At 43.2% G+C, this 25,356-nt stretch overlaps 1 protein-coding gene and 1 pseudogene across 1 annotated transcript; one reads left to right on the plus strand and one right to left on the minus strand.

The window, feature by feature from the left end:
- The first annotated feature begins 5,971 nt into the window (after positions 1-5,971).
- LOC133889961 (large ribosomal subunit protein eL18y-like) lies at positions 5,972-8,482 on the plus strand (annotated as a pseudogene).
- A 1,045-nt stretch (positions 8,483-9,527) lies between these two features.
- On the minus strand, positions 9,528-10,735 carry LOC133891082 (ethylene-responsive transcription factor RAP2-3-like). Its single transcript, XM_062331776.1, has 2 exons — positions 10,394-10,735; positions 9,528-10,245 (listed from the first exon to the last, which is right to left on the minus strand). Exons 1-2 carry the CDS (start codon positions 10,572-10,574, stop codon positions 9,788-9,790), a joined length of 639 nt encoding a protein of 212 aa, XP_062187760.1. The 5' UTR covers positions 10,575-10,735; the 3' UTR covers positions 9,528-9,787.
- Positions 10,736-25,356: the final 14,621 nt, after the last annotated feature.

A 25,356-nucleotide genomic window follows, 5' to 3' on the forward strand; every position in this document is an offset into this window, starting at 1 on the left:
TGTAGATTGTTACTAATGTACATAAAACTTGATTGTAGATGAAGGTGATAGAAAGTTCAATAGCTTCTGGTCATGCCTTGAAGACATTGAAGAAGAAATGAAGGAAGAAACATGCATCACTACAGTTGACTCTGATTAGTGATCTTTATTGTGTAATTGCATTGTTGAACAATCTTATATTCTTGTATGTGATCGTTGTTGAACTTTATTGTGTGATGAACTACATGAGATGCACTAGAGTACTTGCTGACTATGTTATCTATAAACTATGTGAGATGTTATCGTTGTATTGTATCACAAGTTGGATGAATTCTTTTCATATTTGTTATCTTTATATTCATTATTGTTCATGTATGAATTGAACTTGCATCCTAGATAAATTTGTTGTTTTCTGTATACTAAATGTACAGATCTGCATATTGTGTTGAATGTTGATATGCACGCTGGCGGGCATACGGGTTTGCCCACGGGTGTGCCCGTGGGCACAATATGCCCGCGGGTGTGTCCGCGGGCACGATATGCCCGCGGGTAGCGGGCACGGGCGGCATTTCCTGCCCGTGGCGGGTGGCGGGCGCGGGCGCGGGCACAGGAATTAACTCGCGGGCGCGGGCGTGTGTAGCCTCTGCCCGCGGGCATTTTGCCCGTTGCCAACTTTACTCTCACCTCCTATCTTCCTCTATTCTCTCTCGGCCCATTTAACCAAGCTGGCCCAACCCGCTCTCTTCTCTTCTCTCCCTCTCTGCTTCAGCTCAGCGCAGCACAGCAGTAGCAGCAGGCACCACCGCACGCGCACGCCACTATTGTCATGTCCGAGTCGAAGAGCAAGCACCCAACCGCCAAACGACTTCACCCAAGCATCTAGAAGCTCAAGCTTGCGCTATTTTTCCCAAGCCTGAGCCAATCTGAGATGAACACACATGGGAGTGTGCTGGTCGCCCAAAATCCAAACCAAATTCGTGAGATAGAGTTAGAGGCGAGCAATGGATCAAAACATAAAAGAATCCAGGTGCTATGTGCGAGTTTTTGCCCAAAAGATATAGTACCGAGCACGGTTGAATCATCGAATTCGAGTTTGAGCCGCCACCACCACACTTTTAAAATTCGATTCGATTTAGAGATTAGGTAGCTTCCTGCCTATATATGTGACCCGAGAGCCTAACTCGTCGAGACGAAATCGTCGCCATAACTCATCGTCGTTGGGAAATAAAGGTTCAAGCCGACATGCGCCATCACTCGTCTCCCTGGAACCTCTCCAACGTCGACATGTCCCCTAGGTATGATCATCCTACTTCCCTGATCCTTCTATGCCGCTCATCGGAGTAGTTGGAGCACCGGAGTGCCGTTCTGACGAGTTTCCGGTCATGCACCATCGTAGGATAGACACCACTACCCTTTGTTCCGCTGGAGCATAGCGTCAAAGTATGACAACCATCTGATCCGAAGCCAACGGTACAGATTAGAACCCCTCGTACCCCTTCGCTAGTCAACCCAAGCGCGACACGTGACATTGAAATCTCGTGACCGGTCCGGCCTCCGGCTTCCCGTCAGTATGGTCTTCTTCCCGCGGGGACTCTCCTACGTCGCAGCGGCGCTCGATTAGCCAGCCAGCTTAGTTTGATCGCGCGGGTCGCATCGATCATCACTTGTCACCAAAGCATCTGCGATATCTTCAAGCACAAGCACAACTATATATGTTCAACTGCTTCGTATTCGCATTTGCTTTTGTATTTGCTGGATGGAGTTCCGAGTCGAGCAGAGATCGCTGGAGTTTTTGCCTGCATTACATTGTTCAATCATCAAATAATCTAATTATATACCAGAATCGATTTCTCGAATACATATATATAAACAGTAAAATGATATATGTACTACCCGTGATATGAACATTTGCATGGACGCATTGTATATGCGTACTGCACACAGTAGCCGAGTATGAGTCAAAATTCAAAAGAAGCCGGTAAAGCTAAATAGATTCTAACTAGACTATAGAGTTGAATCAATAAAATATTAGATATTAAACTAAAATATATTACAAAATATAAAAAATACATTATAAAATATAAATTTTTTGTTAAACTAGAGAGGTGATGGGCACAACAATGCTCTGCCCCTCACTGAACATACGAACTTACCATGTGCAAGATCAGCGTGCGCTACCTCCTGAATCCGGTGAGAGCGCCTACTGAATTTTGGACAGTAGGAAATGGGTCAAACATGACAGAGTCTTGTTGTACTTTATAACTAGGAAGGTGGTGTATCCTAATAGTATGGGTAATCTGGCTGTAATATTTTATTATAATAATCCTTGATTAAAATTTATTCTCTTTAGTTTTTATGAGTGATTATCATTTAGTTACAAAACACATAAAATTAGAAAAAAGAATAAAAATTATGTTAGTGAAAAAGAAAATTATTTATGCCCTAAACTTGTACCGAATCGTATACACGTATTGGTTGGATTTGTATTTTTATCAACTGTTAAAATCATATGTCAGGTGTTATTAATCCAACTAAAATCAGAATAAGTTTATCTTGCGTGCTATCTGCTTGATGTGACGATCTTAGTTACACGATGTTTCTTAATATATTATCTTAGTAGGAATTTTGAAAAAAAATATTATTTTTATTATAAATTTTAACTTTTGATTAATTGTTTTACATGGACTCTTTATTTAGGTATTTGATTTTTATAATAATTTGATTTTTTATAAGATTATATTTGATATGAATCCTTATTTTCTATTATAACCCTAATTTTAATTATTAGTTATTTTATTTGGACTCTTTATTTAGATATTTTGCTTCACAAACCGTATAAAAATCAAACTGCTAATTTTTCATATTTTTAATTTCGAATTTAGGTATTTCTTAATTGTATTCGATAGGTACTTTTTGGTTTAATATAGACCGTTAGACGTTCATAAAAATAAGTGGTCTAGATTTTTTCGATTAACATGATAATTTCGTGAGTTTAAGAGCGAATACGGCGATTTATTTTTCTCCTTAAATAATAATATAATAGATATATTTTCAAACTTAGGATGTGTTCCAATTTCAGATGGTACAGAAATCACAGGGATTCAATTCCTAACGGAAAACCATCTGATGACTGTCAGTTTTACCCCCTGCTTACAGCTTTCTTCCATTTGCTTTGTGTCCAATTTCTTTTAAAAAAAACTTTTTGCCATTTGGACATTTGGTGATGAGTGATGATATGATAAGAAATTCGGGCCAGCGGACCACCTCACCTTGCCCGTGTCGGCATGGGCGCATGGCCATACCCCTCTAGGCTCTAGCACACCACATCTGCAAGCGCATCAACTTTCAGAGACGACTGTTTCATGTTCCACGCCGTGAGCCTCGAGCAGCCGTCGACTCGCCTTCTCCAAGACATGGACATCGTCACATCGACCTCGGGCGTCATTGATCACCTTCCGAGTGGCACGCAGCCACACAGCTCGGCGTCAGGCCACCAAAACGCGCCTCTACTTAATCGATCGGTGCGCCACCACACAAGTTGCTTCGCCGGCGCACGGGGGCTAGCTGTGGCGTCCGAGCCATGCGAGCTGCCGCCGATGAAAACTAGTCTCACACGGCTGCACCGCATTCACCTTCGCGCGGGACGGCGGGCCGTGTTGGAGCGGCGCCGCGCGTGTTGAAGCCTAGAAGGAGGGTGCAGCTCTACCGCGCCGTGAGGGAGGAGGAACGGAGGCGCTGGCTACAAGGGCGGAGGTGGAGTACGCATGCGGGGACGGCATCGCGCGCGTCAGGAGCTCCAGGTCCTGGGGGGCTGCTTGGCCAACGAAGCGGCCGGGCAGATCGTGGTCGGGGTGCGCGCTCCGGTGGCGAGGGGCGGTGCGCGAGTGTGGACGGGTGGTTGTTGTTTCCCTCATCGACCATCCCATGCAGAAGTCTCTCTTTTTAGTTTCTTCCTCTGTAGATTGCATCTGATTCTGAAAACTTTTATAATGCTGCGTACTTGCATTCTCGATCTCCATGAATTTTTGCATGATTTTTACGCATCTGCGCCGCCGGCAAATTGTGATCTTCCGGTGGACAGGGTGCTCGTTGTTTTATTTACCGATTTTCTCCTTTTCATTTCTCTCACTAGAGATCATGTCCAAGTTTGAAATTTTATATGATGCTTAGTAGCTGCATGCCGCGTCTGCGTGATTCTTTTTACCGAATTTTTGCGCATCTGTACGTGGTCGGCGTTCCGTTCACCGACCACCCCCAGCAGCGACGTGCTCCTGCCGGTCTGTCACGCGCGCCATCAGCAGAGTGCGCGCTGCACGCCCAGCACCAGGTGCAGCTCGCCATCAGGGCCGGCCCGGTACTTGCGCCGCGCGCGCAAGATCAGCGCGCAGTACCTCCTGAACGCGGCGAGAGCGCCGACTGAATTTTAGACCGTAGGAAATGGGTCGAACATGTCAGAGTCTTGCTGTACTTTAAATTTTTCAAACTTGGGATGTGTTCCAATTTCAGATGGTACAGAAATCACAGGGATTAAATTCCTAATGGACGTTGCCGGGTGGATCGTGCTCGCCATGCACGCTGAACGGTGGCGAGGGGTGACACTGGGATTTGCATTGCTCATGCTCCAACCTAATAATAGTAACAGCACGTGTGTTATACATGCGGAATTAATTAGTACATAGCAATTTTAAAAAATACGGAAGATAAATAATAAAAAATCAAATATATTTTTAGATGGTATAGAAAATAAATATTAGATATCTAGTTATAGAAGATAAATAATGAGATATTAATTATATTTTTGGAAAGTGAAATAAGTCTAACTTTATATAGTGACTATTTAATTAATTTAGGTGGACGATAAAGATTATACAAATCTATTAAAACCGGTGAATTATATAAAAAGTATGGATGTTATTTCTAGACATTCAGATGAAACTGTGTGCTGGTTTAGTACATGGCCTGTTCGTTTTTTGGCAGCTCATGTCCGTTTGATGAGTTGATCCTTCTTGCACATCATTTCTTTCAGGTACGGGACTGGAGTCCAAAATGATTTCTTTGGGACCTTTCGTTTTTGTCATATCTCTAGGCTGAAGCAATACCGGAGTCTCAGATGTGTGTTGAACTGTTCAGTCTCGATGGACGTGTTATTTTTGCAATACGGTGTTTCTTGTTGGAGCTGAGTTTCTCAGTCTGCGTACGCATGGCGTTATAATATATATGTAAGCATGCATGTTCTAAATAATATATGAAGAAATATACGAAAGTGACCAAGTGTTACTTTACTTTGAGAGTCGACGCTCGTTATTTTCGCTAAGCAACCTCGCCGGTGCAATATGTTTTTTTAGAGAGGACGCCGGTGCAATATGTGAACGCGATGAGAATGTAATGTAAGGTGGATGTAAAAAACAGACGTCTGTTTATTGAAAAAATTTCAGGTGTCAGCGGTTCGATAAATACACGTATGTTTTTTGAAAAAAATTCAGACGACGGTTGTACACTGTTGGATAAACACATGTCTATTTTTTTAAAAAAATTCACACAGCGATTGTAAACCGTTAGATGAGGGCATCTAATGGCTCATAGCTGTCTTCAACCTCTGTTCACAGCCTTGCTCATACTACAACTACTGCACTGCAACTCGCCCTCGTAGTCGTGCTCGCCCGCCCCGCCCTACCCTCCTCTGGCCATCTCTTAGCACTCACGCGCTAACCTAGCACACAATAACATCCTTGCCCCACCCTAGCCCACAAGTGGTCCTTCATCATTCCGCTCCATGCCCACCTCCTCCGCCCAGTCAATTTGCTTTCCCAGGGATCCCTCTAAATCCGGAAAACACACTGACAACACCAACAACTTCTTAAAATTTAGGAAGCGTGGTATTGTAAACCTACTCATGTCCATCGGATGGCTGTTAATTTGGGCCCAGCACAGACAAATGATAACATGGGCCGAGTCCATGGCAAGAGAAAAAGGGCCCAGCCCACCCCATCGTATTTAAGAAATTCTCGCACCAAAGCCCTAGCACCCGCCCCCGCCGCCGCCGCCGCGCCACCAGCCCCGCCGCCTCCGCTGCCACACAACCATGGTAATCTCGTCTTCCTCGTCCTCGTCGTTGTATTCAGAATTCTGCACCTAACTAAGACAACCCCATCCTATCCTGCGCAGGGTATCGACCTCGTCGCCGGCGGCCGCAATAAGAAGACCAAGCGCACGGCGCCCAAGTCCGACGATGTCTACCTCAAGCTCCTCGTCAAGATCAGTCACCCTCCCGACCCGGTTCTCGCACACCCTCGCTATTTACTTGGTGCCCAGGGATTCTGATTTGGTGCGGATCGCTCCTTTCGGTTAGCTCTACCGCTTCCTGTGCGGAGTACCAAGAGCAATTTCAACGCCGTGATCCTGAAGCGGCTGTTCATGAGCAAGACCAACCGCCCGCCGCTCTCAATGCGCCGCCTCGTCAATTTCATGGAGGGGAAGGTATCTACCTTGCCGTGCCATTTTGGTCAGGATCCTTGATGTGAGGGTTAGATGTGGCACTAATTTTGGGTGCGCGTGTGCTTCGTGGGATTGTAGGGGGACCAGATCGCTGTGTTCGTGGGCACCGTGACCGACGACAAGAGGGTCAACGAGGTGCCGGCGATGAAGTGTGAGCGCTCAGGTTCACCGAGACGGCGAGGGCCAGGATCATCAATGCCGGTGGCGAGTGCCTCACCTTCGACCAGCTCGCTCTCCGCGCACCGCTCGGCCAGAACACGGTACAGCTCTCTAAACAGGCAATTCAGTTGCAGCTTGCTGGTGATTATGCATTATAGTTCATTTCATTTCATGTATGAATCAGGTCCTAGATTTTTGAAGAATAAAGCGAGATTATTCTATTTAATTGAACTAGTAACTGTACTAGACTGCTAGGGCCCCCTGTAGAGAGTTGAATCCTAAGAATGGTCAGTGGCTAATAGTTCGTGCTCACTAATTGTTACATTGCAGTCAATTCTAGGTGCTTGTGCCTAGGTTGTGCTAGGCTATTCCAAGAACAATGTAATGATCATTCGGTTGTGTAGTTACTATTGGGGATAAGAGATGCATCATTTACCATCTTGTTGTGTTTCCACAGGCCAAGGAGATAAAACAGCGTAGATCTAAACGGTTGGCTTACCAGCCCACTGCATTTGGTTATGATTGCCCTGGTGTCAAATGGTCCAACCAACATTAGTCTTTTGACAGCTATGAAATTATTCTAGTGCTGAATAGAACACATACATGCTTATTTAATTAGGAAGTTTCTATTTCAAATGTTGACACGTCACGTATTATCTTTGCTTTGAGAGCGCTGCCCGCTACATTAGACCTTCGATGGAAACTTGGCAGGAAAATTCTTTTCTTCTTTGAAGTGCGCTTTCCAATTTTACACACGGTACAGCTCTTTAACACGCAAACACCTACATGGTTAGCTTTCCAGCCCATTGCATTTGGTTATGGTTCCCGTGGTGTCCTTCTGATGGCTGTAAACTATCCTATTGACTGAATAAAATTATAAAACACATGTGTGCTTATTTAATCTGGAAGTTTATGTTTCCACTGTTTCTGGTCATTTCACATATCATTTTTGCTATGAAAGCGTATGTGCTGCCCGCTACATTAGGTTCTCTGAAGAAGCGTGTTCAATTTTTGAACTTAAATATCTTCCTTTCACATTGAAAGAGTGGTATGCTGTGTACTGATGCCATACATATTCAATGCAATGCCGTTGACTGATTCACTCCATGAGTATTGACTGACAAGATCTGTGGTATTTCAATATATTGTTATAATTACAGGATATGGTGTTGTCTCTGTCATATATGCTACTAAAGATAAAGAATTCTCTTAACATTTGTACTCGTGGAGAGAAATTTGGTTCTAGCAATGAAATCCTTTTATCTCCTCTGAGATGGGTAGCTTTGATTGCTTGTTTTATTTTTAAGTTTTGGAGCTCCCCTAGTGCACTAGCTGTGTGCCTTCGTGTTACTATTCATCTTTCACCTGCTGAAGTTGTTTATCTCTATTAATAGAGTATATTGTTATTTAACTTTCCTCATATAATTTATAATTTCTCAATAGGTTCTCCTGAGGGGTCCTAAGAATGCTAGGGAAGCTGTTAAGCACTTTGGCCCTGCTCCAGGAGTTCCACGCAGCCACACCAAACCTTATGTTCGCTCAAAGGGAAGGAAATTTGAGAAGGCAGGAGGAAGGAGGAACAGCAGGGGCTTCAAGGTCTAAGTGGAAGCAACCTTGCAAATCCATGTCATATTGCTCTTATCAGCTAAAAATCACTGTTTTGTGCCAAAATCACACTGTTTTAGCTGTCAGGATCTTTAGTTATTACCGGATTCCAGACCAATAAAATTTTGTTCTTACTTTTTGCACCATAAGACTTGTGTTTGCCAGCCCATTACGAATATGCTTGCTCATATCATTATGGGTATATAACCATGTGAAGGTCTACAAATCTGGGTTCCAGAAATTAGTCTTTTGCATTGTTGGTGGTGGCTCAATATATTGATTATGCTCGGAATTGCCAATTTTGTTCCAGGTGCAAAATGGTGCGCGTCGTTGTTGGGCACAAGTTTGCTGATTTGAATTCTGCGTTTCTCTCATCATAGTTTCCAAAAGCACATGCCTTTGTAACGAGTAAATGCAAAATATCGTATTCATGCGTCGTGTATCAGTCGGTCGTAGGGAAATGAGACCCATTTGGATTTGTACTGTACATTTATAATGGTCCATTGCCCAGCTTATAATCAGCTACTTGAAAAAAAAGGACCGTATGACATGCAGCCCGAAAATTATTTTTATTTATTAATATCATAAAAATATGCGTCCATTTTGAAATTTCACAAAAAATCTATAGGGGCTTGTAGCCCACCCACTGAGCAATTTAATAGAAAATCACACTTTTATTGGGTGATGTATTTGGAAATTGCAAAAAATACAGCGCTTCAATGCTCTAAACCTTCACAAAATCATCTAAATAGTCTTAAAAATTATTATAAAAAAATGTGGTAGTGCATAGTATGCTATCATCTAGCTTTCTAAAAAATGTTAAAAAAAAAGACCTATAAGATGAGAAAAAGAGAGGCAATTTTCATCCTTAAAAATTGTCTTTTTTATTCCTCATTGTATAAGTAATTATTTTAGTTTAAATTTTGTGGAGCGATTGATGATAGCGTCTTGTACATCACCAAAAAGTTTTAGAAATTTTCATGATTTTTTAGATAGTGTTTTGAAGATTGAGAGCATTGAAACCAGACATTTTTATGAATTTTAAATAAATCACCCAATGAGTAAGCGACAAAGCCCTTGTCGCTGATTAAATAGGGCCACACGGACCTATTTTTGTAAAATTTTAAAATAGCCGACTATTTTTATAATATTAATAAACAAAGTTATATTTAAAAAAAATCCTTAGAGCTGCTCCTGATTGCAGCTTCCATGTTCCATCTAGCGTGCACAATGATCAATCAGAACTCTGCACTCCGGTAAAAGTATTTAGCTTATGCGTTAGTACTACGTTTGAAGATTCAAAAAGAAGTGTGCGCCCATCGCAATTTATTCCCGGAGAAATTCATCTTTACACGTGAATTGGATGCACGCTAGAGGAGGAAGGCCACAACGATCGATCGTCTAAGAGTTCCACACGCTAGTTACATCGGCAGATAAATTACTCCTACAAAGTACAAAACCTAACGAAACATTTGAAAAACGTATTGGAAACAACAGCCTGCGACATATGTAGGCAGTAAAGCAGCAGGACACGGTATCACATCATCAATCACATTGGCACGGCCGTGTTGATGTTATCAAACGTCCACAGCTCCATCCCCGCGTCGTGTTGCTGCGGCAGCTGCTGCTGGTGCACGTACGCCACCGTGGGCGCCTCCTCCAGCGCCGCCGCGATTGGCATGCAGTCGGGCACGTACGGCTGGTTGTGGAAGAAGCCCATGACGGCGTCGTAATCCGTGAGCTCCCTGGCCATCACCGCCATCCCCTGGGCCGCCGCGTCGGGGTCGGGTGGCGGGTCCTCGTTGGGGAAGTTGACCTTGGCCTTGGACCCGCGGATACGCCGCGCCGCGCGGTCGTAGGCGCGCGCTGCCGCCTCGGCGGTGGCGAAGGTGCCGAGCCAGACGCGCGCGCCCTTGGCCGGGTCGCGGATCTCGGCCGCCCACTTGCCCCACGGCCGCCGCCGGATGCCACGGTACATCGTCTTGCGCTGCCGCTTCCGGGCCGGCTCTGCATACAACCACACATGCACGACACGCATCAGACGAGCCGCCATTAGCTGCTGCTAGTAAGAGTACTTCTCTGTTCTAGTTGCACGTAGTAGGAGAATATCATGGTCATGTGTTACGTGGAGCATTGCGTTAGAAAGAAACGTTACCTTGGTCGGGCGGAAACGTGGCGCCGGTGAGGTCGTGGTCTGCTGGGACGTCGTCGAGGTCGGCGGCCGCCTGCAGCCAGAAGTCCCCGGCGCAGAGGCCCCGCTTATTACCGCCACCGGCCGCGCGGCCGTGGGCGCCGCGCTGGGGGATGAACTCGGAGATGATCGCGCCGCCGCACATCTTATCGCCCCGCGCTTCGTGCAAGCCTCCTCCTTTTTAATTTGCTGCGGTGCTAGCTACTGCTGCTACGGCTGACGGTCGAGCTTCACTGCCCGTGAAGAAGTGCGCGCGCGAGCTAGTAGATACGAAGGGAAGGTGGCGGTGGCACAGGCTAGGGTGGTGGTGTCTGGTGAGGAAGTGAAGCCGGGCGCCGCGCGTGTTTATATAGAGGCGACGCCGGCGCGGATAGGTGTTTGGAATGTGACGCGGCAGCTTCCTCGGACGGGCAGAGGCGAATGAATCGGTGGATTCCTTCCGTCCCAAATCCGCCGCGTGGGTCCGCCGCTGCTTTCAGTTTCACCATGCTGGAGCCCCGCCCCGGTGAATCGCCACCTCCGGTCTCGTCTCACCAGCACCGTACAAGTAAATCGTTGGCCCGTCGCTGCTCAAGTCACGGTGACTTCAATACACCGTAAGCCGTTTGATACCGAATGGATGGATGGATAAGACTTCGACGTCCACAGTGAAATCGCTATGGTATTTTCTGTTAACAGTAAATCCAACCCACATGAACAGTACTCGACCGCAAACAACTATAGGGCATCTCACATCTTCCTGCACTGCACACCTCTGACTTCGCCTTTTGGAGTCAAAGGAACTGATCCCACTGCTGAACCGGGATCCATTATGACCAGCCATGCACTGTTGTACAAGTACACTAGACTATGCATAGGGATAAAAGTAGGTACTTAATAGTAGTTTTAGTCGCTAGTTAGTTTATTTTTTCTCAGTTTAGTTAGGTGAGAGTGAATTTTTAATTAATTTTTTAAGTTTTGAGTCGATCGAATGATTAAAAAAATACAAAACTTGTATATGTACCCATACCTGTCAGCGTTGATAACATTTTGAACTGGGAAAAATATCTGAAAATGCTGAGCGGAAAGAATGCATTTCCACTTGGCTTGGGATTGCCGTTTTTCAACGCTTGACGACGGTACGTAGCAGTAAAATTAAGTGCGACTTGGCTTATCATTTCGGTGCTGAAAATAAATTAAAAAACGAGCTAATGTGATGTGCGGTCCACGGTTTTGGATCGGGCTGCCTCTGTTTTCGGTAGTTTCAGTAAGGTTGCTTCTCGCGAAGCCACGGCTGTAAATTGCCTGTCACGCATGCTGACACTGGCACGTGCTAATGACACGTCAATGCTTGGGAGTATTATTGCATTAATCACAGTATTATTAAACTACTACCATGACGATGTTAAAATTAGTTATCATTACTTGCACGTGAGTGATAGGCGCGGGAAAAACTTTTTTGTTATTCCCTCTTGTTATAAATACATCGTTTTACATAAGACACGATTTTTAATATAGAGTTTTAATCACTATTTTTTATTAAAATATATTTATAAGGTCAATTAAATTTGTGATATTATAAAAGTATTTTTCAAAATAAATCTACTCATATTATGATTTTAATATTTCTAAACTAAATATTTCGAAAGCTACTATTAATTAAAGTTTTAAAAGTTTGACAAAATATTTCTCAAAACTACATGTATTTATGATAAGAGACAATATTTCATTAGTTTCTTTCTAACTGAAAATGATGATTGCATGTTTAAAAGATATATAAGAGTATCTCAAACAGGTTGGACTTCCGGCTCACCATCATTAAATATGACTATCTCTTGGTAAAAACAAGTTTCGGCAGAGTAGCCAAGCGAATAGCTATCATTGTAAACATGTTATCCACTAGGAAAGAGTGGCCAAATTTGGGTACCTCGTGCAGCTTGCCATCGTTGTCCACATGCGTTCCCGTGCGCCTACACACGTAGCCTTTACTGCGCTTTTTCGTTCCTAGTCTTCCACACGTCTTCTCTTGCCATTGATTGTGTAGTTGTCGAAGCGTGAACTACTATCGCAGGGATCCGGATGGACCTTTTTTTGAGATTCGACCGAGGGGATTATTCTGAATATGTTTGCGGGAGAAATAAATGGGTGTAAATGCGATGGCAGGTGGGATGGAATGATCTAATACAGAATGTAGTAAATGCACTGGAAGGATTTTTAGACAGGTTCGAGCCGCACTGAGCGTAATACCCTACTCCTGTGTGGATGCTATAAATGCCCTGAGAATGTTTCTCAAGGATGTTTGCTGGTTACAAGAATATTTGTCTATCGTAGAGCTTCGAGCTCCTTGTTCTTCGGTGGTCTCAGCTTCTGTGTTTGTACTGAGGGTTCTTCGAGTCTTGACGTCTGTGTTCAGAGTTCCTCAATCTCTGAGAGTGTGTGTCTGAGAGTTGTCTTTGTCCGTGCCCACCGGCTCTCTTAAATACTCGCCGGCGGTAGCGTGCTCCGAAAGGGAGGACACGAGTTCCAAGGTGTCATAAATGGAAAGGCAGTCATCATGGGCTGCTGCGCGAAGTGACGGGGGGTTGAAAACGCGCCCCCCGCCCTGTCTTGGTCGTCATGATGGCGTTGGCAACGGGCGCTGTGGAGAGGGCCCACCGGGCAGCCACAGAGCAGCCCGGCGTGCCCGCCCGGTCTTGTTCGACTGACACAGCAGGGTGGCAGGCGGGGCGCCTTGGGCCTTGCGATGTTATCCCGAGACGCGCCGGATGACGCGGGATGGGACCCGTGCATTAGATGTCCCCACGCCCTTCTGCCAGGATGTGGCAGGGACTGATACCGAGCGTGACAGGAGCAGTTGAAAGTGACAGGCCACGCGCCCTCTTAAATGCGGCATCGGACATTTCACAGGTTGACACCTCACCGCTGGACCCCTGTGGGGGCCACCGGCGAAGGACTTCTTGGGCCGTCGGGGAATCGAGTGCTCGGGGGGTCACTGTTCATATCCCGAGCACTCTCTCCCGGAGACGCCCTTTCTTGGTCCTCGGGGAACCGAGTGCTCGGGGGCCACTGTTCACGGCCCTGAGCACTCTCTCCCGGAAATGACTGTTCGAATCCTCGGGGAACCGAATGCTCGGGGGCTACTGTACGCACCCCCGAGCATGCCCTTCTCGGTACTCAGCTTTTCTGGTCGTCGGGGGACTTGGTCCTCGGGGAACCGAGTGCTCGGGGGCCACTGCTTATGACCCCGAGCACTCCCTTCCCGGCACTTGGTCTTCGCAGATCATCGGGGGACTCGGGCACTCGGGGACCACTGTTCATGGCCCCGAGCACCCCCTCCCGGGACTTAGTCTTCTCGTACCTCGCGGAGACGATCCCCACGGGAAGGCGCCACGTAGCAAACTGCTGGTCTGGTCTCGGAATTTGGGGACCCCTGATTCCTGATTCACCGACAGTAGTAACTGTTCTTACAGCGCGTGCACTTACATGATAATTGCTCCTATAAATTCTTACAACGCGTGTGCTTATGTGATAACTGTCCTTACAAATTTTTACAATAAGTATGCTTATGTAGTAATTGATCTTATAAATACTTACAGCCCGTGTGCTTATATAGTAATTACTCTTATATCCAGATACATTGTTAGAACTATAATCGGATGACTGTCAATATATAGGGCAGAAATATAGCGGTTGAGAAGTCATTTGAAAAAACTAACCATTAGAATCTAGCTATTAGAATAAAATCATTATAAGAAACCACCGTTACGAATAAAATATAGTATATATGAGATATGGAGAGTGAGATTTAACTAGTCTGCTAGAAATATAGAAAAATAATATTTTAAAATAAATAACCAGATAAATATATAATCAATTAAATTTAATTAGTCTGCTAAAATTACTCAAAGCGCCATAGTCATCTTTTGCTTTTGGAGGCTAGAGTCTAGACCTGTGACCTGTCCCGCCGGAAGACTTGAAAGAGCAACATACGAAACGAGCGCTCTGCACTGCTTGCGCTTCGAAATTCAGCCCATCTTGTGGTCAGCTAAAGTTACGTTGAACTGAAGCGTATATAGGAGCGAACCAAGGTCATGTACTGGTCCAGCAACTTGCCCGGTTGACAGACACACGTACGTACACATGGTCAAGTATAACATTGGCATGTTGATGTGCCCTGTAGATTTTTTTTTTCAGAATGCGACAAAGTCACTAGCTTTGTATAATTTAAAATCATATTTTGCGCTGGTACATCAGCCGTCGTACCAGCAAATGAGCAAAATGCAATATACTACCAGCTCGATTATAGTTAATTCCATTATAACTAAATATATACTATTTTCTAAGATGTATATACTACTTTTTAATATTTATATACTATTTTTTGATATGTATATATTTTTTATAAGTGTGTGACGATCCAGCGATCGTACATGATTGGCGACGAGCGATGCGGCAGAGCCGAGATAAAAAGATATGAGTTCAGATTCTATTTAGTTCATTCTTCGTTTGTTACAGCGCTAGTATTTCAATCACGGTGCGATGCAATGTCAACTCACGCTAGCTAGCACCGAACCCGACCCACTCATGACAGCTAAGCAAAACACAGGATGGTCCAGACCAAACCAAACACGGTCCGCACGATAGCGCCATCAGCTTTAAGCGTCGGTGTTTCATGCGCCAGTCTCCCAGATACTTGACATTCCCTCCCCCTTGGACACAACTTGTCCCCAAGCTGGAGCTCGTGGGTAGCGGAGTCACAGATCGCATTCGTCCTCCTAGGTAGACATGTGAGGCGGCAACGATCTCTACTGGATGAGGTAGCGGCGAGCAACCGAAGGTCCATGAGCCACAAAGGAGCGTTGGAACACTGAGAATGGAAACACCACAAGCGCTAGATCAGTAGAATCCATGGATAGATCACTGCTGACCTAATGAGGAGGAGGTACGTGACACTTCAACTGGGAAACATGAACAACATGAAGGATCTGAACATGCGAGGGCAAATCCAGTTTGTAAGCCGCATGGTCAATTCTCTGAAGAATCTTGAAAGGGCCATAGAACCGGAATGACAACTTCTAATTTTCACGGAATGCCACCAACGATTGCACACATGACTGAAGTTTCAGATAGACGCTATCACCAACTTGAAACTCGCGTTCACTGCGATGAGCATCAGCCTGCTCCTTCATGCACTGCTGGGTGCGATGCAACTGCTGCTGAATAAGACCGGTTAGCAAGTTCCTTTCCTTGAGCCATTCTTCAAGATCTGGCATAGTACAAACTTCAACATTGACAATACCAAAGTGTCGAGGGGGTGACCGTAAAACACTTCAAATGGAGTGCGTCCGAGAGAAGAATGATAAGATGTATTATACCAAAATTCTGCGAGCGGCAGCCATTTGTTCCACCGTCTTGGACAAGAATGAACCGTGCAACAGAGAAAATTCCTAACACTAGTTGAGATGTTCTGTTTGGCCATCGGCCTGAGGATGGTAAGAATAACTCATGAACAGCTAAGTATCGGTGAGCTTGAACAGCTCTTGCCAAAGATTACGTGTGAACATCTAGTCTCTGTCAGATATGATGGCTTGAGGAAGTACGAGCGGTGGCGCGTTGTTCTGTCAGAAAAAGAAGACTGTGATGATCAGTGTGAAGAGTAAACTCATGCACATGAAGATATGCAAGCCATTTATCGATAGCCAATAAGATTGCCATGCATTCTTTTTCATATGTAGAAAGAGCATGAATGTGCATGCAAAGTGATTTACTGAGATAGACAATTGGATGCCCGTCCTGCATGAGCACTAATCCAATGCCATAGTCACTGGCATTAGTTTCTACAACGAAAGGCTCGGAGAAATCCGGAATAGCCAATACAAAAGCTTTACTCAAGAAGTGTTTCAGTGGCTGAAATGCATGCTCAGCGTAAGGAGTCCAATGAAATTCCACTCCCTTTTTGAGCAATTGAGTCATGGGTCGATTGATAATCCCATAATTCTTGATAAATCAAGAATAATACCTAGTAAGACCTAAGAATCAACGTAAGGTGTTTGAGGGTAGAAGGAGTAGGCCAATTGACAATAGCCAACACCTTCGAAGGTTCATTTGCTACACCCTAAACTGAAATGATATGCCCCGAATATTCAATCGAGGACTGGGCAAAAACGCACTTTGATGGCTTAACCAAGAATTTATGGTCCCATAATATAACAAAAACCTGTCGAAGCTATCCCAGATGCTCGGCAAAAGTCTTATTGTAAACCAAAACATCATCTATAAAAACCAGAACACGCTAATGCAACAAGGGAGCAAAATTTTGATTCATGATTCCCTGGAATGTTGCTGGCGCATTAGTGAGCCCAAAGGGCATAACCAAGAATTCATACAACCCATTGTGAGTCCGAAAGGCTATCTTAAACTCAACTCCTCCGGCAATGAGAATTTGGTGAAAATCAGTGTGGAAACCAAGCTTTGCAAAAGTGGCAACACCGGATAGTTCATCCAATAGTTCATTGACAACCGACAAAGGGTTCTTGTTCTTAACTGTGATAGTATTAAGATGACGGTAATCGATACAAAAGCGCCATGAACTGTCCTTCTTTTTAACCAAGAGCGCAGAAGAGGCAAACGGGCTATAGCTCAGTCGAATGATCCCTTGATCCAACATAGCTTGTAATTGAGCTTTGACCTCTGATTTTTTATTGGGAGAATACTAATATGGTTGCATGTTGACTGGTTGTGCCCCAGTAATCAATTGAATATGGTGATCGATGCCCTGGTAGGCGAGAGTGCGGCAGGTTTAGCAAACAAGGTAGAAAATTCTATCAGTAAGCACTATAGCTCATCTAGCATAGATAGACCAGCCGCAATGGACGACATCACAACGGAGCATACATGTAACAATTCTACTCCGAAAGCCACTAATCCTCTCCCGAGTAATCCTTCCAATTTGCGAGAACTCACTGTAGCGCACTGAGATACATCGTCAATAATGCCTTGTGAAAGAATTTGGCACCCATTGAGAGTAAAGTGCATCTGCTTGTGCCACCAATGAACCCACATGGGACTATGATCATCCAACCAATCAGCACCCAAAATGAGATCAAAGCATTGTAATGGAAGAATTCGAACATACAACGAGAAACCAATCCTTGAATGAACCACTATAGTTGCCTGACCATCGTGTCACATGTCATGACACCCCCAGTAGTGGTGGAAATTTTTCAGAGTTGATCAGTTGGATAGGTAGCTACAAATGCTGAACCAAAGTCTCACTGGCAAAAGTGCCAACACTACCAGAGTCCACAAGCACAAGAATAACATGTTTCCCAATGAATCCCTAAAACATCATGGTCTTGCTAGGGTTTTTAGCTGATGGCTCCTGCACAACAATTGATAGAATTACCTCAATAGGTTCCTTATCATCAGATCCCAAGTACAATCTAGGTCATGCTCCAATCTGAAAAATTCCAAGAGCTCCTCAATCACATGTAGTGGAACCTGATCAGGATATTTGTGACTCTTGCTCCACTTATCACAAGAGGTAAAGCACAACCCCTTGGCTCTTCGATAAGTCTTTAGAGATTCCAAATTGTCTTCAATAGTTTTGTCAGTGCGATTGCCCTCCTCTTTAACATTGCTTGGTTTACTCTTATCAGTGGGAGAGAAGATGCCATGTCCTAAATTCTGTAATCATGTGATTAAGCTTAATCATGCATCATTAGCATCATAATTAAATTCGTGGTAAATTATTTTGGAACACTAGAGCACTTCGTTCTGTGTTATTTGGATGAGAGAAAGAAATTCGGGAGAGAGAAGAATAGAAATAACAGTTAAAATGGAATCTTTTTCTAGCATGTGGGCCCCACATATGGGCCAACCACCCCAATCTCCCTTGGGCAGCACCACCTGCCCCTCCCTCAGCTCACTCTCTCCCTCCCTCACTCTCCCACCCATTATCCTCCAACCAGCCAAGGCACAAGGGAGCTCCTCTCTCCCTCTCTCTCTCAAGCACTCCTTCTCCCCCAAAATCCCACCTCAAGAGAAGGAATCGAGGTGCGCATGTGGTGTCTACGCGATCACTAGCTTGTAAGCTATCCATCCCTCCAATTCATTTTCGTTTTCCTGAAGGATTCGAGCCGATTTTGATATCTTCTGATGCTCATGGTTGAAGCACAAGAAGCACCAGTGTTCTTCCTCTTCTCGAGCTTTTTTCCTTCAACCATCGGTCCCCAAGCTCAGCAAAGCGTATTGGGTGAGTCCCTTAGGAATCCATGGCAAAAATCCGTGTTTTTGGTTGGATAGATTTCGAATTTGGAGTTAGGGTTGTGAAGTTCATGAGTTCTTGAGTTTTGGAGCAAATTAGAGGATTGTGGATGAAATTGAGTTAGGAATCAAGTTGATAGATTAGTGAGTGAGTTCTAGACCCCTATGAGCCATTGTAAAATCTTGCTCTTCGATTTGGAATCGAATAAACCAAAGCTTCCCCTTGAAATTTCTTTCTGCACAGGTCCGGAGTGTCCGGAGAAATCTCCGGAGACTCCGCACATCTCCGGAGGGTCCAGAGAAATCTTCGGAGACTCTGCAAAAGTCTGGAGAGCCCGGAGAAATTTTCGAAGTCTCCGACCTTCTATATTTCTCTGGCATTGTTAATTCACAAATTTCGTTCCTTATGCTTATTCATAGCTTATTGTTATACATATTGTAGCATACATTGGTGCATTTCATTTATGCTCATCATTGCATGCGTTCTTGTTTAGTGAGCAAAGAACCTGCGCGTGCCCCGGCCGTGGTTGAAGACGACGCTAACCTCCCGGAGTTCTGTGAGTGTTGTGCAGGGAGTATCAAACAACCGCCAAAGCAGCAAGGCAAATAACTAATCATATTGCACCTTTGTTTAATTGAATGAAGTCTAAAATTGATAAATTATGCTTTATGTATGTTCGCATGTTTAGTGAGTCAATGTCGGATCGATGTGGGTAGAACCTATATTGATGCATTATCTTTACATTAGCTTATTGATGAATCCGTATCATTGTAACCTGGGCTTCATATAATGTTGTTAAATTACAAGTCAAATCGAAATACTTAGCAATGCATAAGTCATTCGGGAGAAGTTAAGCGATGATTATTTCATCGTTCGCAAGCATAGGCGATATTTATTTTCATAATGATCTCAATGTTGGATATGGGTTGATGATGGTTGGATGAATGGTGAGTATGAGACGATGTGTGGGTAGTACTAGGGGTGTTGTCTGCTCCAAAGGAAAGTCCTAAGGGCAGGTCAGGAGAAGAACCCGGACACCGTAAACCGCCTGCGTCATTTAAGCACTGATCGTCGATGTAGTCGGCTTTAGCACTTACCTTACTCACCACATGCCGATCTAATGGTAAGGCGAGCCGAATACCTCTGTAGTTATGATCATTTGGGCGTAAACATCGATGGTGCGAGGGGGGGAGGGGGGGCTTGTAGGAGGTGCTAGTTTGCTTCGTGAGTAGTTATAGTACCTCCGCGCCGAGCGATACATGATCCAAATGGTTGTGGATTATTGGGAAAGGTTGACATGAGTACCCCTTATATGGACCTGTGTGGTCATGCAAGCCGTATGATCCTCAAGTCGTGTGAGTTCAGGAGTATCCATGCAGGGTGTAAAAATATTTTGAAATACCGCGCTCTCGGTTATAAGCATGCTTCTATTCATCTGCATCGGTCGTAGAGTTTTCGCTTATGTTTGATGGTTGGATATGTGGGAGATGGTTGAGTTGGTCTTTGTTTCATATACGTTCAATTGTTCCAGGTATTTATGTTCAGTTGGTTATGGCTGGATAGACTTATGTTATTGTTGGTTAAGTTAGTTGCTTACATCTATGTGTCTAGGTTGTTTACCGTTTATGTTTAACTTAATCATGTGGCTTTTCCTTACTAATAGTTCAATGCATAATCTTTGGAGTCGAGTTATGTATATTTGCTCTATATAGTTTAAGTCTTACGAGTACCATCGTACTCAACTGTTCTACAAGTTTTATAGTGAGGAAGAGCCGGTGTTTGGCTACTTCGTGCTTGCCGATCAGAGTGATTGGAAAGAATAGTTCATTCTACTCTCGAAGGTCGTGCTTTTGGGGTAGAGCCTAAGGGCATATGGCTCCATCCTCCTTTTGTTGTATAATTTTTAGTTTTCCGCTATTTAGTTTCTTTTGCTAGTTAGGAGTTGAACAGATTTTAATTTCCTCATAACTCTATTTTACTATAAATTGTAATAACTTGTTGCATGCTTAATAACTGTAATATAATGTTAATTGTTCGTTCTTTCTTAAATTATATTATGATATGTTATGTTAGAAAGATATGTGTCAAATAAGAGCAAACATACACGAGCAGACCACGAAATGAAGGAAGTGCCATATATTGTATCACTGAAAGGTTACGGAAAAGCAACAGAATATGGGGGAAAAAATCCAACGAGTCCGTCGTCTGCCGCCTAACCAAAGTGAAACTGGTCAGCTCACGGAAGAAAAGGATGATGCATGCACGCACGCCCACCGAATGCTGCGGCCTCCTTCAATCTGTTGGCTAGGCCTGGCCGACGGTTTCATGCAACTTGACTTGCAAAGACGTTATGTGATTGGGCCCTATTTAAAAAATGCATTACCATTTTTTCTTTGAGTAAAAGTACATTTTCAATCGAGGTTTTGAGGTTTCGGGTGATAAAACATATTTGATATTGCTGGGAAAGTGCTTTGACTGAAAGTGAGAGACGTTGCTTTAGTACTGAGAGTGCTTTCAGTAGTAAAAGTAAATCTAATACTGAGAGTGAGAGATGTTGCTTTCACTGAAAGCAAATCACAATTCCATGTCCTACGTGCCACCAAAGAAAATCTAGTAGCAGTATGATTCTCCATTCCTGATGATTGGAATTTGGAAGGAAGTCTTCACCTGCACGCGAACGCCGTCTTGCTATATGTTATCACTGTAATGTAAGCTACCTCGGTTCCAAAATGGTTATTAGATTATATACCGCAAAAAAAAAGAGAATGGTTATTAGATTGCCACGAGAATCGCAATCCTGTGGACGTGTGTCTTTTTGACTTTATCTGACGATCGATAAGGTTTGCGTGAGGATTGTTTAGGTGCACGCGCTAGTCAATATCCTACGAGCAACCTAAACATATTTTTCAGCAAGCAAATATTTTGTCTCTTCTTAACTTGAGATGATTTTGAAGTATAGAATTTGTGAAGTCACGTAAGACTCTTCTGCTAGCGTATCTAGGAAATTCTGACGTGACTTACAACGATCCCCAAGGATCTACATTTCGTGACCGCAAGGCAATTCAAAGCGTCTCTCCCTTGTGGTTAACACACGCCTAATGCCTACTTAGATTAAGCATGAAGCAAAACGAGAAAACAAAGTCTTCTTCGAGAACAACAGATTGAGAGAAAGTAAACGGCTGTGGTCGTGCTATGACTGCACAAGGCGTGAAAATATTTGACAAATCAACAGAAACGCGGACTATGCACTTGATACTTGTTCATAGGAATAGTAGAGTAATAACACAGCAAACAAAGGAAGAGCTTCGGCTGGTCACAATCAGCATACAAGAAATCAACTACCGTATTCTTTCACTGTGGAATTTTTCAATTTAGCCCTTTTTAGAAAACTATTTTATAAATAGATCCTCCATGAAACATATTCTGAATACAAACCTTTTACACGGCGCCATAACTTTGAGTGTTGTAGGCACATAGCACAACGGCACGGTATTTAGCGTTGTGCCCTCCGCAGCATTACCTCAAGCATGCGAATAACCACAGGAGAGACGGGTCTAGGGGAGGCAAAGATAGGACTGGGCTCTAATTTTATTTATTCTGAGACACTAGAATAGCGAACAGAAAATTTAGTTCAGTCTCTAGGACTCACCTGCCTCTCCCTAGATGCGACTCTACACATGGGTCCCATGTCCGTTAAAGAAAAAAACTAGAGCCCTAAACCACTCGTTGTGTTCCCCTATCTATCTCCTCTTTGTGCCACTTGGCTCTCCCACTGCCAGCCGAATTCGCCACCAAATCAAGCAATTTGAGTGAAAATAATTGGGGCGGTGAAGGGAGGATACCTTGGGGATCTAATTCGTCAGGAATATTTGGTTCAATTTGAAGTGAAATTGCAAGATTTGGGAGAGTGGAGAGAGGCACCGCCAACTCCTTTCTCTGATCAGGTCGAGAGAAGGGCCCCCACTCCACAACACAAGCGAAGTCCCAATGCAAGGTATGGCACCAAAGATTGTGGTGCAGTGCCTCGGAACAACGGCGCTAAAGGTCGTGGCACCATTTTACCTCACAAGCTATGTAGTGCTAGTACTGCACGAATTGCTACAGCGCCATCCCATGAACATATGGTGCCAAATGTCACAACGCCACTAGAAGGGTTCAGTTTCTGACATTTTTTCAGAGGTCAATTTGCAAAAAAAATGTTTTTTAAAAGGACTAAAATTCCATTCTATTCACTTAGTGTCCAACTACGGGTATTTACCAACGTTCTGTCGCATGAAGTATGCATCAATTTATTGAGAAAATGTACGTACTTGGGGAAAAACTCATCTACCGGGCCTAAACTTCATTGCAAATTGGGCCTCAACTTTATTCGGGACTCGGCCTCATTACCGGCCTTCTTGTTGACCGCTACTGGGCTTTCCAGGGACCGCGCGGTGGCCCGTGGGGCAAAAAACGGACGAGCTCGGTCAGCCGCGTCCACTTTAGAGTTCCAATCCCCCTCTCTCTCACAAAAGCTAAGCGTTCCAATCTCCTCTCTCCTCTTCTCTTCTAATATATAAAACACAATTCGATTGCCGTATCACCTCTTCTATTATTCTCCTACTATCGAATAAAAATCTCTAAAATTTAAATAATTTATTTATTTTTATTACAAACGACCACCACCATCCTTCAGTTTTACCATCTTATTACCAATTACATATATGATATCAATTTTACTAATAAAAATAAATAAAAAAATTATAAGAGAAATTAGCGAATAATCTGTTTCTCCTTTTTTATCTCATCTAAAATCAAACTACGATATCACTTTTGACGTATTCGCTCGACAGCGCTCTCACTCATGACACATCCACATCTTCATATCTTAAGTTTACGCTTAATATTACCGTGTCTAATATTTGTATTTTCCTTACAACGCACGAGCGCTCCTCCGTTACTCCAAAAGCACGACAAAATTCAGCATCAACCAAATTTGGCATTGCCAAATCGTGGGAAAAAAAATGCTATTTAGATGGTAAGTATGCTAAATCTTACCACAACTGTGAGTATGATATGTGGGGTCTACGTGTCATCATTTTTTTTTCTTATTGAATCATAAGAAATACCATATGTAAACAAATTGCAAATCAGATATATGATTTAGTAGATATTAGCATTTGCAGTTTGATAATAAAAAAATTTAAACTACGTGCAAACAATATGCTGCTAACATCTCATCCATAGGATGGTTGGTGGCCAAAAACAGGATGAGCAATTTGCTCGCCCACGTCGACTGTTTATTGTAGCTGACACCAGCTAAAATTTCATGAGCCAGTCAAATTTTGGCTTCGAAGCAAATAATTATCAAATTTTCTGGGCAGATCAAAATTTGACTTTATCAAATAAATGCAACTTTTTTTTAACCTTTTTTGAAGGCAGAATGGTCTAAGTTACAGAAATATGGACTAATCATGCCTAGTATTCTGGCATCTATCTATAGAAATGAAGGAATATAAAGACTAGCTTACCCAGATCTGAAATTAAACACGTCCCAAAATCACGCCGAACTCACCGAACTAGATAAACCGAAGAAGATCCGTGGGGCCAGCAGGCAGGCAGGCGGTAGACCCGATCATGGGCAGCTCGGCCCAACCCAACCCAAAAAAGCCCAATCTGACCAGCACATGGGCCGGCTCAAGCTTAACTTCTTAGCTTGTAGGTTTTTTGGGCTAGGGTAGGTTTAAAAAATCGGGCCAAAATCTGAAAAAAACCAAAAAAAACTCAATGTAACGCCGAGTTTAGAGGCCAGAGCTCGGCCCGACATTAGGCTCGGGCTAGGTTTGAGCTTTTAGTTTTGAGTTTTTTAATATTTTTTAACATTAATATTTAAATAAATAAATCTTTGATATAAAAAATTACAAAATAGACGTGTACCGTATAGAACGGTTACCACCCTGACCGTGTGAACAGTATTTCGTAACAATCACTGTTCACAGCAATATTTTTGCCCTCCCATCTTTTTTTTATATAAGGTATTCTGTTGCTTCAAAAATTTTAAAACTTTCTGTACTTGTTTCATAATTTATGTACAACCCATTTTAATTAGATTCATCTAAAAATATTGTGTAGAATTTAAACTAAAATGTTCCAAAAAATACTACTTTTATAACTTTTAACAATTGTTAGTGCCTCAAATAAATTTTCAAAAATCTGGGAAAATACACTAATATTCATCTTATGTGATGAAATAATTTCTAAAATTATTTTCAGCCCTAGGATATATGGTAAAAAAGTAAGTTCTTTTGTAATGCTCTATTTATATACATTTTTATCATTTCATGTGAATAGATTTACAAAGGAACTTACTTTTTCACCATATAGCCTAGGGATAAAAATAAATTTGGAAATTATTCCATCACATAAGATGAATATTAATGATTTTTCTTAGATTTTTGAAAATTTATTTGAGGCAAATAATTGTTAAAAGTTATAAAAGTAGTATTTTTTGAGAATTTTAGTTTAAATTCTACGCATATTTTTTAGATGAATCTAATTAAAATGGGTTGTACATGAATTATGAAACACGTACAAATTTTTTTAAATTTTTTCAGCAACAGAAGACCACAGTAAAAAATGATATTACTATAAACAGTGATTTCTAAAAATACTGTTCACACTGCAACCGCCCGATCAAAGGCCG

The sequence above is a fragment of the Phragmites australis genome, chromosome 14, assembly GCF_958298935.1.
Source record: "Phragmites australis chromosome 14, lpPhrAust1.1, whole genome shotgun sequence".
Lineage (NCBI taxonomy): Eukaryota > Viridiplantae > Streptophyta > Magnoliopsida > Poales > Poaceae > Phragmites > Phragmites australis.

Excerpts from the sequence above, each read along its gene's own strand:
- LOC133891082 (XM_062331776.1), bottom strand. The coding sequence starts at position 10,574 with ATGTGCGGCGGCGCGATCATCTCCGAGTTCATCCCCCAGCGCGGCGCC. Across the intron at positions 10,246-10,393 it reads CACGTTTCCGCCCGACCAAG|AGCCGGCCCGGAAGCGGCAG; the intron begins GTAACGTTTCTT and ends GGTTGTATGCAG.